The 18,923-nt window shown below is 47.5% G+C and overlaps 1 protein-coding gene across 1 annotated transcript in view; it reads right to left on the bottom strand.

Moving 5' to 3' along the window:
• Nucleotides 1–18,923, bottom strand: part of LOC119971662 (immunoglobulin superfamily member 22-like) — a 148,213-nt gene that overhangs the window by 45,759 nt on the left and 83,531 nt on the right. Inside the window, exons 13-16 of the mRNA XM_038807516.1 lie at nucleotides 18,389–18,530; nucleotides 17,681–17,977; nucleotides 12,662–12,964; nucleotides 4,350–4,523 (exon numbers count right to left, since the gene is read on the bottom strand). Coding sequence (XP_038663444.1) covers nucleotides 4,350–4,523; nucleotides 12,662–12,964; nucleotides 17,681–17,977; nucleotides 18,389–18,530 — 916 coding nt within the window. The remainder of the gene's footprint in view (nucleotides 1–4,349; nucleotides 4,524–12,661; nucleotides 12,965–17,680; nucleotides 17,978–18,388; nucleotides 18,531–18,923) is intronic.

Genomic DNA, 18,923 nt, shown 5'->3' on the forward strand with positions numbered 1-18,923 from the left:
CACCAAAAAACTGGAGAAGTTTCCTGTATTTGGTATTTGCAACAAAGTAATGTACGTATCAACAATGAGCTTATGCTTTTGATACAAATGTCAAATTGCGAAATCTTTAATCAATGTACAGAGCTACCTGCCTCTTTCACAATTGTTTCTTAAGACCGTCCTAATGATGTCTTCTCTCTCACTGGAAAGATACTAACCAAAAGAGTGAAAAACTGCATTGTTAAATTATCTCAAAAAGAATTACAAAATCATCCAAGAAGAACTCCAGAGTTAACTCCAACAAGGACCTTCCAGTTACCGTCCCTCACAAATAATTTCAGTCATTTGCTGCAAGGACAACTGTTTTTGGGAATGGAATGGGGAAAAGGAGGCCTGTCAAAAAATAACTTCACCACAAAGAACTGCTGAAGACCAGGGCCTTCAGAAGTTAAGTCATTGGGAGAAGAAGACATTGGTTATGTACTCTACTCTTCCATAGCTTCACCTCATGGCAGTTACTTTTTCACAGCCTGGAAAGCAGCTGTAACTGGTGGAAATCAGCAAAATCCACTGGGACCAGAGCCTCAGGATAATTTTCATGTGGCAGGTAAGGTGGTCCAGTGGAGGTGTAGGGGGAGGGAAATCTTAGTCAGAGATGCTAGATGATGGTAGGCCTCAACCAATCACACATTATCGGGTGGATGCGTGGGTTTGAGTGGGGTGGTCGTGGCTCGGCACAACATTGAGGGCCGAAGGGCCTGTTCTGTGCTGTACTGTTCTAATTCTAATTCTAATTTATGCTCCCACTGTTTCCGCCATGTTCTGACTTGAGAATGAGCTGTATTATGGTGAGAAAAAGAAAAAGCTTAAAATAATATCCTAAGTGTAACATTTTTGGACTTCCGGTGACAGCCATGAAGCAAGTAGTTGTGCACTGGGTGGTTCCTGCCTGGAAGCTTTGGGTTTCTTCCCTTTTACCCAAATTCCTGGGAATCTTGACAGAAACGTTGTATGGAGAGAGGAGGGGGAATCGGCTCTCCCTTGCATGGGCATGTCTCAAGGTATCAAATTCGACAGAAGAGAGTGCGAGCCCTGGCAAAAGAGTTGGAGGAGACTCCAGCAATTGGAAAAATGGCGGAGGGGAAGGGTCATCATTGACTGGAAAGCTGCAAATGGAGCAGTTTATGAGCTTCATTAAGGACGGGCAGCAGCATAAAGAAATACAGAGTGTCTGGTCAAAGGTGATTGAGGGGGAGTGGCACATGTTTGCAGGACTTTGGAACAGTGGAGAAGAGCCTGGAGATCCAGGGGTGATGATCTAGGAGGTGGACAAGGTGGTGCCTGCCAAGAGCAATCGGATTGTGTCGTTGGAAGCAGAGATGGCAATTTTGGGGGACATGTGCCAGATGTGGCAAGCAAAGGTGGAGGACCAGTGGAACAGGTCCAGGTGGCAAAATCTTCAGATTGTGGGCCTACCTGTGAGAGTGGAGCGAAGGATTGCAGTGGGCTACGTCATGAGGATGCTGGCGAGGTTGGCAGATGAGAAGGTGCTGGACAAGGCTCTGGAACTGGATCGGGTCCATAGGTCCCTGAGGCAGAAACCAAGAACGCGGGAGCCTCTGTGGATGGTGATTGTGCGTATGCGCAAGCTCCAAGACAAGGAAAAGTTCCTGAGGTGGGCCAGAGCGCAGTGGGGTTACAATTAGGAAGGAAACCGATTCTGGATCTTTCAGGACATTGGTGTGGAGGTGGCCAAGAGATGGGCGGTGTTCAACAAGGCCAAGGCAATGTTGTACTGGCGCCAGATTCAGTTTGAAATGTTATACCCGGCCAAACTTTGGGTCACTTTCAAGGGCCGGGAATATTACTTTGCAGAAACTAATGACTTTATTGAGAAAATAAGCTGGGGAGGGATGAAAGAGGAATGTGGGTGAAAGTTCTGTCTCAGTTAAATTTTGTCACATGTTTTGTTTGCTGATTTGGAAAGATTGTAACCCCCTTTTTTTTGTATTGAAGTTAAATTGTTGCTTTTTTCGGAGGGGGCCCTTTGGTGATGGGGGTATAATGTGTAATTGTATTGCACTGTGTTTGTTATGCTCTGTACAGAGCATGGAGGATTGTTGTGGGTCAGGGTGGGGTGGCAGGGCGGTTCGAGAATGTTCAGTATGGGGGCCATTTTGGAATGCTGTTTCTTGCATTGGGTTGGGTGCGGGGATCTGGGGGCGGGTCCAGGAAGGAGGGGTGGAGAGAAGTAACAGGGGGTGAAGGAAAGAGGGTGGATAGGTAGAGGGTGTGGTGAAGGTGAGTCTTAGGATTAGTGCTTTCAGGTGAGAGTCCCCACGCTAGCAAGAAATGCAAGTGAGCGGAAATGAAATGGGGTAGGGGGCCTGTGGTGATTAGCTTGGTGGTGGGGAGGGGGTTAAGGAGTTGGGGGGGGGAGAGGAGGGAACACGGCTGATATGTAGGTTTAGTTTGGACATAGAGGGGGCAGGGTCGGCCATCTTAGGTGAGGCCGATTCAGAGTGGAGATGGGGAATGGAGCTCAAGGGTGACAATGATGGACTCTAGCGGGGCAGGGGATGCAGAAGCCTCCGGTGAGAGTTGTGACATGGAACGTTTGAGGGCTAAATGGGCCAGTTAAGCAGTCCTCGGTTTTCGTGCACTTGAAGAGTCTGAGAGCAAAGGTGATTTTCCTGCAGGAGATGCAAGTACGGGTAAAAGATCAGAGAGGCTGAGAAAGGGGTGGTTGGGGCAAGTGTTCCACTCAAGGTTCAATTCGAAGTTGAATGGGGTTGCCGTACTACTGAATAAGAAAACAGGGTTTACTGGGGCTAGGGAGGTGCGGGATCTGGGCGGGAGGTTTGTGATAGTGAGGGGAGTGCGAGTGGTATTGGTGAATGTATGTGCATTGAATTGGGATGACACCGGGTTCATGAAGAGGCTGTAAGTAGCGATTCCAGAGTTGGACTACCACCAGCTGATTATAGCGGGGGACTTTAATTCTGTATTGGAACCGAAGATGGATAGGTCGAGCCCTAAGTCGATGGGGAGTTCGAGAACGGCAAGAGAGCTGCAAGGGTTTATGGTGAGAATGAGGATGGTGGATCCATGAAGGTTAGGTCATCCGGGAGAGAGGGAGTACTCCCTCTTATCGCAAGCGTATAGGGTATATTCCCAGATTGACATTTTTGATTTTTGTGGTGAGTCGGGCAGTGCTGATGGGGGTGGAAGGAGCGGAATATGTGGGAATAGTGATTTTGGACCAGACTCCGCACTATCTAGATGTGGGACTTCGTTCGGGTCAGGCGCAGGTGCCGGAGTGGAGGTTGGATTCGGGGCTTTTAGCTGACAAGGAGTTCTGTGGGAAGGTGGCAGTGGCGATTAAGAATTATATTGAGTTCAATCACAATGGGGTGGTATTGGCAACTACGTTTTGGGAGACCTTGAAAGCGGTGGTCTGGGGGAAATTATTTAGTTCAAGGCGCATAAGGATAGGACAGGGGAGGGGAAGAGAAGCGGCGATTGTTGTACGAGATAGCTGAGGTGGATAGGATGTGCCTGTGGCCCCCACAAAGGAATTTTTTATTTTTTTTTATAAATTTAGATTACCCAATTATTTTTTCCAATTAAGGGGCAATTTAGCGTGGCCAATCCACCTACTGTGCACATATTTTTTTTTTTGGTTGTGGGGGCGAAACCCACGCAGACACGGGGAGAATGTGCAAACTCCACATGGACAGTGACCCAGAGCCGGGATTGAACCTGGGACCTCAGCGCCGTGAGGCAGTTGTGCTAACCACTAGGCCACCATGCTGCCCCCACAAAGGAATTTCTGGTGGAAAGAAAGAGGTTGCAGGGGCAGTTTAACCGGTTGGCAACGTGAAGGGCAGTGGGTGAGCAGCGGTGAGCACGGGAGGATACAATAGGAGTATGGGATGAAGGCGAGCCGAATGTTGGCCCACCAGCTGTGGTAGCAGGTGAGGGCGGCAGGGGAGAGTAGTGGTGTCAGATCCAGAGAAGTTAAATGAGGTGTTCAAAGCCTTTTATGATGGGCTCTCTAGGGGCGAGCTGGTGGGGGGGGGGGGGGGGGGGGGGGGTTTGCGATGAAGGCTGGTATGGGTCAGTTCCTTGACTTCCCAGAGTTGGAGGAGGGGAAGAGGCAGGCACTGGAGGAACCGTTAGGGCTAACGGAGGTGATGGAGTGCATTGGTGTGATGGAGGCGGGCAAGGCACCGGGGCCAGAAGGCTTCCTGGTGGAATTTTCTAAGCAGTTTGTGACAGGAATCGCGACAGGAATCGTGCACTGACTTCCTGGGGAAAAGGGAAGTGGAGATATTAGTATTAAATATAGATGATAACTGGAATCGGACCTTGAATTGGCTCCTTAGTGGCTGGAATCCAATGATTGCTGCCTTTCTTCCTTCTCTCCACCATATAGCCCAGTATTGGAGCTCCTCCATCCTTTACTGGTGGGGCCCATGTGATGGTGATTGCCTCCTTGCTAACATCTGTGACCTGGGGCTGAGATGTCATTCCGGGTGACTCTGAGGATATAAAGTTACAAAAGTTAGAATATAAAGTTAGTATAATTAGAAAAAAACATCAACTTTTCTGAATACTCCCACCTCCGTTGATCCCATGTGATACATAAATGCATGCTAGACAATAAAGGGACCTGCTTGATTAGCAACCCCAGTTTCTGTAGGAGATGAGGGGGAGAAAAACTGTAAGTGTGAGAGAAATCATCCATTTCAGGACTCTAGGAATAAAAAATGTGCACCCTTCCCTGGTTTTACTTAATTTTCCCTCACAAGACTAATCTTCAACTTCTCCCCTCAGACACTCTACTTCCTGATGAAACCTCTGTAACCAATGTATCTTTTTAAGTTGCAAAGTGGGCTGCTTCAGACTTAACAGAATGCACACATGGTAAGGATAGAGAAGGATGATTTTAACCTTATTGACTTGAATCAACTAAGAAAGAAAAGGAGGCCTAAATATTCCTCAGAAGACAACATCACCCTGCTTTCCAAAAGTCTGTTATATAGCTGACAAGTAAAAGCTGAGAACAGTCTGGGATCGTAGGACTTCGCTGAGAGGGGGATGAGAATGATGACAATGGCAACAATGTTAAGCAAAAAAAAAAGCAACAATTTTCAATTTTCAATTATGCATTGTAGCCAAATATTCCAAAACTCTTCTCTTAACAAAAGGCCACTGAGATAAGAAGGAGGAGACAGTTTGAAGAATTATCGGAAGCTCAGTCAGCAGTAGGTTTTTAGGAAAACCTTAAAGGTGGCGAGGGAGCGAGGTTTAAGGAGGAAATTTGAGAACACGTGGCTTAATTAGCTGAAGGCATGAACATCAAAGGTTGGGCAATGGAAAGCGGAAGTAAACAAGTGGTCGAGATTGGAATTTTTTTAAGGGCTAGAGAAAGTTTACAGAGTTAGGGTAGGGTGAGGCGCTAAAAGGATTTAAACAGCAGAAATTAGATTTTAAAATTTGAGACACTATGCAACCAGAAGCTATTGGGCGCGATTCTCCGCGCCCCACGCTGGGGGGGGGGGGGAGAATCGCGGGAGGGCCGGGCGAATCACGTCACGCCGCCCTGGCACCCCCGCGATTCTCCCACCCCCCCCTCAAAATAGCGGGTCGCGTTTTGCGACAGGCCGCTTGGAGAATCGGCGGTCGCCGTGAGAAACAGGCCTGCCGAACCCGACCGGTTCACGCCGGCGCCAACCACACCTGGTCGCTGCCGGCATGAACAGTGCGCGACCGGTGAGTGTGGGGCCTGTGGGGAGCGGAGGAAGGATCAAGCACCACGGGCGTGCTCAGCAGATGTCTGGCCCGCGATTGGTGCCCACCGATCGTCGGGCCGGCGTCTCTAAAAGGCGCACTCATTTCCCTCCGCCGCCCCGCAAGATCAAGCCGCCATGTCTTGCGGGGCAGCGGAGGGGAAGATGGCAACCGCGCATGTGCGGGTAGGCGCCGGCTAACCTGCGCATGTGCGGCTGATATCACTTCAGTTCCGCCGTCTGCGACATTCCCGATGCGCCGCTTTGACACAAGCGTCAAGGCCGGGTGCTCGGAATTCACGTGCCACCGCTCCTAGCCCCCGGGGGGGGGGGGTGGGAGAGAATAGGGGGCGAGGAGCGGCCTCCGACGCCGGAGTGAAACACTCCGGGTTTAACTCCGCCGTCGGTTGTTTGTCTCTCAATGGGAGAATTCCGCCCATTGTGTGTCAGCGAGGACACAAATGATGGGAAATTGGAACTTGGTGCCATGTGCGCGGTGATGGCGGATAACAGGGATGGGGAATGGGGGGGCAGTGAGAGACCCCTGGTCAGAACAATCGCATGAAAGGTGAAGGGGTTAGCTGACCGGTGAAAAGAGCAAGAGTTCTCCGTACTATTGGTTATAAATTAAGGACTGCTCACATAGGTAGTAATGCGGAACAATTTGATTCAAATTTACTTTCAAATAAAATAAGCTTCGGTGAAAATATCCTGTGGACTGGTGCTCATTCAAGATGGATAATTTTGAAGAGCACCAATTCATTCATGTTTATTAGTCATAAACAGACGATTTACCGCCTTGAGTGAAGTGATCGGAATGCACTTAGTGCACTTTTGTTTCTTTGATGTGGTCAATGTTTACAATCATTGGGGTTTCACCACTTAGGTTACTGAAGCCGAAGGGATATGAATGGATCAAAGCTGCAGATGGTTTTTATGTGCAGTCAATCACAGACCACTACTCGAAAGCCATGAATGGATTGTAGACAGAGGATCTGTGGGAACCAGCAGGCACAAATGCTCCAGAGCAATGTACATGTGGAACTAAGTATTACAGGAATAATGCCCCCCCCCCCCCCCCCCCCCCCCCGCTGCCACTTTCAGCCCCTGTCTGGACTGCTCTCTAGCTTCCAGGGAGGGTCTCTTTTTTGGGGTAAGAGAGGGTTCTGTTAGTCAGTGGTCTCTGGGGGGTCCCTTTAGTCAGGTGGTCCCCTTGGAGATCTCTTTCATCACGGGGTCCCTGTGGGAGGTCTCCCTATCACAAGGGTCCCTGGGGGTCTCCCTATCATAGGAGTCCCTGTGGGGGGTAGGTCAGGTCACTCCATATTTAGGAGTGTGGGGGGGTCACCCATGCAATCTGGAGGTTGGGGGCTATTGTGCAGGGGGTGGGAAGTGGGGCTGACATGTGATGCGGGGGGAATGGGCTTGGATGATCTCTACCATCGTGCCTCTGGGGTGGTGGACTTCATGGTGAGCCAATGGGGCAATGGTTGTGCCCCTGGTCCATCGCGAGGTCCACCACGGTAGCTTCACAATTGTAGAGGGCACAAGTGATCCATGTGGATTTGGTCATTTTAACCCATTCACAATTATTTCCATGCTCCTGCTGGCGTGCAGCGTGGAACTCGTTCACGCCACCATCATGGCGTCAGAGCATGGCGTTCAGGTCAGCACCCACCGCCAACCCCAATTTTGACCTGACGCCTGATTCTCTGTCCCATCAAGGAACACATTCTAGGTGTCCCGGGGGCCAAGACTCCCACCCAGAATATTAGTTAAATGGAGAGAGACTGTAAAAATCTGTGGTACAGAGGGATCAGAGCTTCATGGTACGAATCACAAAGCAAGCATGCAGGTACAGCAAGTCCCTGGATGGGTTCAAAATTGTAAATGAGGAATTGTTGAATAGACAGTTGGTACTGAAAGTTGACAAGGCACTGGGACTGAATGAGATGCATTCTAGGATATTGAAGGAAGTGAGAATGGAAATTGCCGGGGAACTGGCCATAATTTTACAGTCTTTCTCTCGATTCGGGAGAGGTGCCAGAGGACTGGAGAATTGTAAATGTTACTCCCTTGTTCAAAAATGGTTGTAAAGATAGCTCCAGAAATTACAAGCCTGTTAGTTTATCATCAAACTTTAAGAAACAATTATAAGGGGCAGAATTAGTAGTCACATGGAAAAATGTGGATTGATTAGGAAGAGCCAGCATGGGTTTTTAATGGGGAAATCATGAAAACTAACTTGCTGGCATTTTTTGAGGAGTTAACAGAAAGGGTTGATGAGGGTAATATTGTCGATGTGGTGTAAATGGACCTTCAAAAGGCATTTGATGCTGTACCATGCAACAGACTTGAGGGAACAGTTATAGCTTATGTAATAAAAGAGACAGTGGCCCTGGTGGAGGAGCTCAAGGGCAAGTGGGAAGAGGAGCTAGGTGAGGAGTTGGAAGCGGGTCTGTGGGCAGAGGTCCTGGGCAGGGTTAATTCCTCCTCATCATGTGCCAGGCTCAGTCTAATTCAATTTAAGGTTGTCCACCGGGCACACGTGACGGCAGCGAGAATGAGCAAGTGTTTTGGGGTAGAAGACACTTATATGAGGTGCAAGGGCAGCCCTGCAAACCATGTCCACATGTTTTGGGCATGCCCGGAGATTAGAGAGTTCTGTCAAGGGTTGGCGAGGGCAATGTCCAAGGTGCTTAACACACGGGTGGTGCCGAGTCCAGAGATAGCGATCTTTGGAGTGTCAGAAGACCCAGGAGTTCAGGGGGCGAAAGAGGCCGACGTCTTGGCCTTTGCCTCCCTGTAGCCTGGAGACGGATTTTATTAATTTGGAGGGACTCGACGCCCCCGAGTGTAGAGACTTGGGTTAACGACATGGGTCTACGCTAGGGTTCTCTCGGAGGTGGCAGCCGTTCGTCGACTTTCTCGGGAAAAATTAAAATGTCAGCAGCAGCAGCAATCCGTGTTGGGCGGGGTGAGTGCTTTATTGGGATGGTGTGGGAAGACTGGGTCGCGTGGGGTAATGCCTATTTAATTATTATTGTATATTCTCTTTTTACACTATGTTAATGTTCATTCTAGTTTGTTTTGTTATTATTGTTACTACTGTTTTATTATGAAAAATTCTGCAAACCTTAATAAAAATACTTCTTAAAAAAAGAGACAGTAGCAACGTGAATTTTTTTAAAAATCAGGAATAATAGGAAAGACAGTAAAGGTCAATGGATATTTTTCGGGCTGGACGAAGGATTGTTCACATGGTTCGGTACTTGCTTTTCCTGATAAATATAATGATCTAGGTCTTGGTGTACAGGGGACAATGTAACTTCAAAAGGACATAGACAAGTTAATGGATTGGGTAGAGAGGTGGCAGATGAAGCTTAATTCGGAGTAGGAAGAACATGAAGGGACAATATAAAATAAGGAGTAAAATTCCTAAGAGGGTACAGGAGCAAAGCGACCTGGGTGTCTATATGCGTAGATCTTGAAGGTGACAGAACAAGTGGAGAGAACAGTTAATAAAGCATTTAGCCTTCTCAGCTTTATTAATAGGGGCTTAGAGTACAAGAACAAGGAAGTTATGCTGAACTTATACAAGACACTGAACCTCAACTGGAATATTGTGTACAATTCTTGGCACACACCACACGATAGGAAGGATGTGATCAAATTGGAGAGAGTGCAAAAGAATGCAGGAGAATGTTTCCAGGGATGAAAAATTTCAGTTATGAGAATAGATTGGAGAGGTTGAGATAGTTCTCCTTGGAGAGAAGGTTAAGAGGAGATTTGACAGGGATATTCGCAGTTATAAGGGGGCTGGGCAGAGTAGATAGTGAGAAACTGTTCCCGCTTGTAAAACGATCATGAATGAAATAGCACGATTTCAAGTGATTTGCAAAAGAAGCAAAAGTGATGTAAGAAAAAACATTTTCACACAGCGAATGGTTCAGGTCTGCGCGTAGTAATTCTGTGATTCTACATACTCCCGCTGTCATTGGCAAGGAGGGTACAGACTGTGACTTCCAAAGGTGGGACGTGCTCCCGCTGTTACTGGCGGGGAGGGTACAGACTGTGCAAATGACAGTCCTCCCGAGATTGCTGGTCGTTTTTCAGTGTCTCGCAATTTTCATCCCCAAGGCTTTTTTTAGGAAGATGAATGTGGCGATCTCGGGTTTTATTTGGGCCGCGAAAGCCCCATGGGTGAAGAAGGTCCTACTTGAACGGGAGCGTGGGGAGGGGGGACTGGCCCTTCCAAACTTTATCAAATATTACTTGGCGGCTAAATATCGATAGTTATGAAGTGGGTAGTGGGGGAGGGGGAGGTGTGGGAGAGGGTAGAGATGGCATCTTGTAAGGGCACGAGTCTGAAGGCTTTGTTAACGGTATCTCTGCCGTTCTTGCCGGCTCGGTACTCCACAAGCCTGGCGGCAGTGGCAGCCCTGAGGGTGTGGGGGCAGCGGAGGCAGCACATGGGACTGGAGGGGGCTTTGGTGTGGTCACTGATCTGTGACAATCACCAGTTCGCTCCGGGGGGGGCTGGACGGGGGTTTTAGGAGGTGTCAGTGGGCAGGGATCGAGAGATTCAGAGATAGTTTTATTGAGGAGGGTTTACCGAGTTTGGAGGAGCTAGAGGAGGAGTTTGAGCTGCCAGGTGGGAATAGGCTCCAGTACTTGCAAGTGCAGGATTGTGTTCGGAGGCAGGTCCCGGGTTTCCCGCGCCTCCCACTAAGGGGGTTACAGGATAAGATGATGTCAAAAACGGAGGTTGGAGAGGAGAAGGTCTTGGAAATATATAAGGAACTGATGGAGTGGGAAGGGGTTCCAATAGGGGAGGTGAAGAGGAAGTGGGAGGAAGAGTTGGGAGGGGAGTTGGAAGTTGGGTTATGGGAGAAGGCCCTGAGGAGAGTCAATGCAGCCTTGTTGTGTGCCAGGCTTAGCCTGATCTAATTTAAGGTGTTCCACAGGGCTCATATGACTGTGACCTGGATGAACAGGTTTTTTGAGGAGGTGGAGAACAGATGTGGGCGGTGTGGGGATTTTGGCAGGGATTTGCGGATGTTATGTCAGAGGTCCTGGAAGGGAGGGTGACTCTGAGTCCAGAGGTGGCAATATTTGGAGTGTCAGAAGATCTGGGAGCGCAGGGTGGGGGGGGAGAGGCCAATGTTTTGGCCTTTGCCTCTCTGGTGACCCGGAGACGGATTCTGTTAGGATGGAGAGACTCGGAGCCTCCAAAGTCGGGGGTTTTGGTCAGCAACATGGCAGGGTTTCTCAGGTCGGAGAAAATCAAATTGGCCGCAGGGGTTTGTTATAGGGGTTCGCTCGGAGGTGGCAGCCGTTCATCGACTTCTTCAAGGACAATTAGTCCGTCACCAGGGAGGGGTTGGAGCGGGGGGGTGGGTATGGAAGTGACGAATTAGGGTAGGAAAACCAATGAAGGGAGAACCGTGAGGTGGAGTAGTTACATGGAGCATAATAGTTAGGGTTTATGCTTGAGGGGGGAATGGTTAGGTTATTGGTTTTTTTTATGTTTGTTGGATCTCTTTGTTTAAAATTATAAATGCCTTAATAAAATATTTTCAAAAATAAAAAATAATTCTGTGATTCTGTGAAGTGATTGGGAAGGCAAATGGAATATCGGTGCTTATTGCAAGAGGGATGGAGTATGACAGCAAGGAACAATTACAACAGAATCTGGGGTACTGTGTACTCCTTAGAGAGGAGAACACAATTGCATTGGAAATTGTTGATTGAAGGTTTAACTGGCTGATTCCTGGGGTGAAGGGGTTGTCTTCTGAGGAAAAGTTGAGTAGCCAGGCCTATACTCATCGGCTTTTAGAAGAATGAGCGGTAATCTTATTGAAACAAATAGGATTCTGAGGGGACTTGACAAGGTGGATACAAAGAGGATGTTTCCTCTTGCGGGGAAGTCTACAACTAGGGTAAACAGTTTAAAAGTAAGGACTCTCCCTTTAAGATGCAGGTGACAAGGATTTTTTTCTCACTCAAAGGATCAGTAAACTTTGGAATCCTTTACCCAAAAGAGCAGTAGAGGCTGGGTCATTGAATATGGCATGTTAGAGAGAATTGTGATTGACAAGGGAGTCAAGGGCCTGTGGGACTGGTGTTTGAGGAGCTGGGGGGGGGGGGGGGGGGGGGGGGCAGGCAGATAAGTTAAATTAAAGACATAGTCAGATCAGTCATGATTTTATTGAATGGTCTCGCAGGATTTATGGGCCAAATGGTCTAATCCTGCTCCTGAATCTTATGACAAATGAACAGCCATTGGTTTGGACTCCAGAATTACCTGTCACTCAATTTAACTAGTATTCATTTGAGGTGGATTCAGTTGTCATTTTATTCAGTAGGAATTCCACTTGCATTATGCTATGAAATCATTACCCATTCTGTAATACATGCACAAATAATCAGCACGTTAACAAATAATGGGTTCAGGATGTTCCATTTTTCAAACAGAGAAAATTGTCTGCCTCATAACCCTTGCAGAGGTGTCATTCCTTTACTTCGGCCAATGGAAATAAATTGGAGGTGAGGATTTCATTAGCGAAATATAGGGGAATTAAGTAATGAATTTTAACTATTTGCAATGGCTGCCCTTTAAATTGTGATACCCAATAAAAACTTCCATTTATGTCACGCTATCGCTTTGAAAAATATCTCAAAGTTCTTGAAGTAAAATGAATACTTTGGCTTGTAATTATACAGGAAAAAATATTCCTTATAACTGGAGGAAGTAGAACCAATAACAGAGGATTCATTTAGTATTATGTAATCTTTAAGAATGTGGTAGTGCCTTCAAACTGAAGTTCTAATTTCAGCTTCAATAAACTGTAATAGTAGGTTGAACACTCAATGTGCACATTTACCAATGGGGTCACCGGCTAAGACCTCTTCAGAAACGAGGGGATCGCTCATGCCTTCACTGTTTACGGCTCGGATTCGGTACTGGTATGCTTGTCCTTCTTCAACCTTGTTGGTAGAGAAAGTTGTAGTGTTGCTGTCAACCTCACCAACCTTGATCCATGATTTTTTCCCAACAAGTTTCCTCTCAATTATGAAGTTGGTTATTTGTCTCCCCCCATTATCACGCGGTGCCTTCCATTTCATTGTAATACACTTCCTTGTGTGCTCCAGGAATTCCAATTTTCCATGAGGAGGTTTGGGTCTATCTGCATAAAGTAAACAGAAAAGCAGAATGATTCCATTGGCAGTATGAAACATCAAAAGGCCTTCTTAAAGTTTAACTGTGTAATTAGAGTTCAAAGGCAGGATCACCTTTTAGCAAATCTGCATATTGTAGCAAGGCAGTAAGCCTTACTCTAATGTGCAGGTTCCCAAGGTACCCAAGGATTTGGGATTTAATCCCTTCACCTTGGGGACCTTGTTTAGTGCCATTTGGTACTGGTCCCCAATGGAACGGCACCTGGGGGCTCCAAGGAGGTCAGAGGCCCCCAGCTGCATGCCTTTTGGGCAGGGTGGTGCCCTAGCACTGCTGGTGCCACCTGGGTACCCTGGTAGTGTCAGCCTTCCAACCTGGCAGTGCCACCTGGGTTCCAGCCTGGCAGTGCCCAGGTGGATTTCTTTTGTGGGCCTCAGAGATTGGGATGCTAGAAAAATGGAACTCCCCATTGTAAAGAAATGAGGCTATGTGCATTCTTGGCAGTGCATTCCCTGTTCAGGCCCCTTATTCAAAGCGAATCACGTTGAATAGCCAAGTAATTCTTGGCACTGCTCGCTCGGGGACTTTGTTCTCCTTCGGGAAGATCGCAGCCATTGACTTTCCTTTTTGTCAAGTTTTTGTAGCTCTGTAATTTTCTGTGTGTGATACACTTCTTGAGTGTTGTTGAGTGTCAATAAGGAAGCTTCAAGGTGTCAGGAGGTAGGCAACTTGTCCAGGCGTTCCCGGTCACTTCCCTGCTTTTGTATCAGTGGTGCGGATATGTCCAGCTCAGTTAAACTTCTGATTGAATGGGGTCCGCAAGGACATTGATGTTGAGAAAACTCAACAGTACTGATGACATTGTAAGTCAGAGATACATAACTGTGTTTTCTCTTGTTAACTTTCATTCTCTGGTACTTATGTGACACAAATATTACCTGCCATTTATCCATTCAAGTTTGGATAGGTCAGTCAGGTCCTGGTGTTAGCTGGTATGGGTTACTTCATTATGGAAATGGCTAGCTCCACTCTGATCTCATGGTGGAATGAATATCATTGAAGAAACATTGAAGATGGCTGTGCTAAGGATGCTTCCTTGACCAACATGGCACTGATGTTTTCTTTTCACCCCCAGTGACATACTTTTTGCTCGGGTTCCTTGATGCCACATTCAGTTGAATGCTGCCTTGATGTTGAGGATAGGTATTCTCACCACCAGTAGCTGTTCTTATCTCTCCTCTGGCATTTAGCTCTGGACTCCTGCATGCATCAAGATTGTGGCGAATTCTACAGCTGAGTAATTCTAGATGCACCTTAACTCAGTGTTGCTGAGTAGGTTTTGGGTGAGCAGACACTGCTCAATGATCTAGTCTTCATCATTTTCACTTTCAAATGGCTTGTTTGGAAATCAATGTTCACCAGAAAAGAAATTCTCCACCTGCAACAGTCCACCTTTTTAATGCATTTTTCACAGCCACAGCTTTGGTATCAAAAAATCTTCCACCTTTAAGATGCTTTTGTGCAAGCTGCTGAGTTGTCTACCATTCAAAACATCGAAAGGTTTTACATTCTATTATGCTATTAGGTCGACTATACTATACAGGGGAGGCAGTGGTTTCGTACTATAATTACTGCACTAATAATCCAGAAAACCAGAGCAATGCTCTGGGGACTCAGCTTCGAATCCCACTTTGACAGATAGTGAAATTTGAATTTGACAAAAATTTGGAATTAAAAGTCTGATGACCATGGTTGCCAATGGTTGTAGAAATCCATCTGGTTCACTAATGTCCTTTGGAGAAGAAAATCTGTCGTCCTTACCTGATCTGGCCTTTTTGTGACTCCACATCCAAGAAAGTCTTACCAATGCTCTCATAGATAGTTGCATCTGCGACAGGTAAATTGGTGAGGACAAGGTCAAGTAGGTTTCTCCCTCTTTGCTGTTTCCCCACCACCGTTCGCAGGCCCAGCCTCTCAGTTATGTCTTTTCAGACTCGGTCAGCTTGGTTCTTGGTCAGCAGTTCTGCCGAGCAACTCTTGCTGAAAGACATTGAAGTCCCCCACCCAGAGCATATTCTGTGTCCTTGCCACAGTGCTTCCTCTAAGTGGCGTTCAACATGGAGGAATACTGATTCATCAGCTGAGGATGAGCATGGTAATCAGCAGATTAGCTGATGCACAAGACATTGTAGAGCCCAGAGTCAATGTTGAGGACTCCCAGAGCGACTCTCTCCCGACAATATACTACTGTGTCGCCACTTCTGCTGGATCCATCCTGCCGATGGGACAGGATATACCCAGGAATGGTGGTGGTAGTGTCTGGGACATTATCTGTAAGTTATGATTCTGTGAGTGTGACTATGTCAGGCTGTTGCTTCACCAGTCTGTGCGACAGCCCTCCCAATTTTGGCATAAGGCCCAAGATGTTAATAAAGAGGATTTTTCAGGGTTGACAGGGTTAGGTTTGCCATTGTTGTTTCGGTGCCTAGATCGATGCAGGATGATTTTCAATTAATAATCTTTATTGTCGCAAGCAGGCTTACATTAACACTGCAATGTGTTGGGGCTGGTTTAGCACACTGGGCTAAATAGCTGGTTTTTAAAGCAGACCAAGGCAGGCCAGCAGCACGGTTCAATTCCCGTACCAGCCTCCCCGAACAGGCGCCGGAATGTGGCGACTAGGGGCTTTTCACAGTAACTTCATTTGAGCCTACTTGTGACAATAAGCGATTTTCATTTCATTTTTCATTTCAATGAAGTTACTGTGAAAAGCCCTTAGTCGCCACATTCCGACGCCTGTTCAGGTACACAGAGGGAGAATTCAGAATGTCTAAATTACCTAACAGCACATCTTTCAGGACTTGTGGGTGGAAACCGGAGCACCCGGAGGAAACCCACGCAGACATGGGAGAATGTGCAGACTCCACACAGACAGTGATCCAAGCCGGGAATCGAACCTGGGACCCTGGAGCTGTGTACCCACTGCGCTACCGTGCTGCCTTTTGTTCAGTTTAATTCCTTTTTTTTGGCTTTGCAACATTTGGTATAACTGAGATGCTTGCCCGGCCATTTCATGGGGGCATTTAAGAGTACATCACATTGCTGGGAATTTGGAGTCCCATGTAGGTCAGACCAATTAAAGATGGTAATATTTCCTTCCCTGAAGGAAATTTTATGACAATTGACAATGGCTTCATGGTCACTATTTCCAAGAATTGGGCCTGGATTCTCCGCTCTGGAGACAAATGCATTCACTCAGCAGGCGTCTGTTTACACAAGATAAATTTCTTGATTAAAACTATAAATGGCAAAAGAGAGAGAGAGGGGTCTCACAGAGAGAGAGCGAAAGGACTGTAGCTGGTGTGGTCATCAGAGAGGAGAGTGTGGTCTTTCTTTAATTGACCAAGCAGGAAGCGGGAAGGAACCTGGGGCGAAATTCTCTGACCCCCCCGCAGGGTCGGAGAATCGCCCGGGACCGGCGAAAATCCCACCCCTGCCGTGGCCAGAATTCTCCACCACCCGGGAATTGGCGGGGGCAGGAATCACGCCCCCCCGATCGGAGTGCCCTCTGCGCCGATCGGTGAGGCCCCTACGGCGATTCTCCAGCCTGCGATGGGCCGAAGTCCCGCCGCTGGGAGGCCTCTCCCGCCGCCGTGTTCTAAACCACCTCTGGTGGCGGCGGGATCGGCGGCGCGGGCGGGCCCCCGGGGTCCTGGAGGGGCGCGGGGCGATCGGACCCCGGGGGGTGTCCCCACGGTGGCCAGGCCCGCGATCGGGGCCCACCGATCGGCGGGCGGGCTAGTGCCGTGGGGGCACTCTTTTTCTTCCGCCGCCGCCACGGCCTCCACCATGGCGGAGGCGGAAGAGAATCACCCAGCGTGCATGCGCCGGTGGTGATGTCAGCGGCAGCTGACGCACCGGCTCATGCGCGAACCGGCGAAGGCCTTTCGGCCAGCCCCGACGCCGGGCAGCGCGCATCAAAGGCCGCTGGAGCCGGTTTGGGTGCCAGTCGGCGTGGTGCCAACCGCTCCGGCGCGGGCCTAGCCCCTCAATATGAGGGCTTGGCCCCTAAAGGTGCAGAGAATTCCGCACCTTTGGGGAGGCCCGACGCCACTCCACTACGCTACGCCGGGTCCCCCCCGCCCTGCCGGGTAGGGCAGAATCCCGCTCCAGGTCTCTGGTCAAAGGGACACATCCCATGTCATTCCAAAATCACAAAATATTTCCTGATCAGGCTGTGAGGGGAAATCACCAGAATGAGTCTTGCTGCTGATAGTGAGTTTAGAAATTTTCTGAAAACTGAGAGAAGCATTTTGTGATGGCCACTCAACATTAGGCCCAGCTAAATGGAGAGCAGAAGCTGGGAGTGATGTTGGACTGTTTCTTGTATCAATTGATACTCTGTGGAGAGTGGGATGTGCCATATAACTGATCCTTGGGGCTTTCAATCATGTTAAAAGTTAAAGGGATCTCTATTTTCTGCCATTGCGTGTATTAGCTCCCAGCTAAATAGTGTTCAGTCAATTTTGCTTTTATTTCACTTGCTACATTTAACATTTTAAATCTAGTCATGTGATCCTTTCAGTCCATCACTGAAAATTCAAATATATTTTTAAAAGTTAATATAAGCACGTTCTTGGTCATGAGTCTTGAGTGGTTCATTTTGTTTCTGCATATAGATCACAACGAAAGAAAGGTTAAACAAAAACGTTCTTCTTTCGCTTACCAATGACATTTAACTGCAGATTCGCTGAGACTGAACCACAATCACTCTTGAGTTTCAACGTGATGTTCCCACTATCCTCTCGTACGCAGTGTTTTAGCACTAACACTGTCTGTGTAGCAGTCTTCTCTATCTCTGTTCTATCATCTTCAAACATCTCAATGCCATCTTTGAACCACGTAACTTTAGGAATAGGTTTCCCCTTAAATGGGATCTTAATAGTTGCTGTCTGTCCTGCCTTAACAGTGACTGGATCCTTGGCTAATGCTGCAAGTACATCAGGATCGATAACAGGTGGATCTGCAAAAAAGAAAAAAAGACAACAAAATAAGAGTCTCGTTATGCCAAGAGTATAATCCTAGTTGAGTTGTGCAAATGGGATACTTCCTCTTATGGTAAGAACAATAAGATATCATGACCTTAATTGCATATATGTTATCAGCCTGGACACAGGAGAGAAAAAAGAGGCAATGGGACAGATCGGCGGACAGAATTTAAATTCAATTGAATCCTATTAGTTTTCTCAATGTTACAAGGAAAATTAATTGGACTGAAAATCTGGCAGGTTCAACACTGGGTAAGCAATCTGTTCCACCAGATTACCGCCCAGGAGGTGAAGATGAAAGTTTGCCTCCAGATGTTCAGTATAATTGTAAGTTGAACAATGTACATTGTGATTGTAATGTTCTGAGTACCAGGCAACGTCAGTACCTGCAATAGAGAGTATAGCCTCACTCTCAGCTCCTTTTGCTCTGAATGTGTACTTTCCTTCACTCTCCTCGCCGGTTTTATTGATGATTAGTTTGTGCACTGCCCCTTGTTTCACAATCTGTATGTCTTTTGTGTCTGTAATCTGGACAAAAAAGCAAAAAATATATAAGGAAGAAAGAATCTAAAGGAATAAGGGTTCTGAATATTAAGGAAGTCATTTGAGCCAGATTTTTAAATTAAATTAGGCAGGTAAAAGTGGTCTCGCCTATGTTTCAATAGTGGGGACGGGATCCCAACGTCACATTCATTCCCACATCCCAACCCCACACCGCATCAACAACACAAATGCATTACTATTTTCACATGCAAAGTTGTTAACTGGTCTTGAGTCACATTCATCTCCCAATTAGCAGTGGCAGGTGTGGAAGGGAGGCAGGACTGAGGTGGCAGCCAATAGCAGCCATTGTTGAGATTGCCTTTTCATAGAATCTACAGTGCAGAAGGAGGCCATTCAGCCCATCGGGTCTGCAGCGGC

The sequence above is a fragment of the Scyliorhinus canicula genome, chromosome 9, assembly GCF_902713615.1.
Source record: "Scyliorhinus canicula chromosome 9, sScyCan1.1, whole genome shotgun sequence".
NCBI classification, from domain to species: Eukaryota; Metazoa; Chordata; class Chondrichthyes; order Carcharhiniformes; family Scyliorhinidae; genus Scyliorhinus; species Scyliorhinus canicula.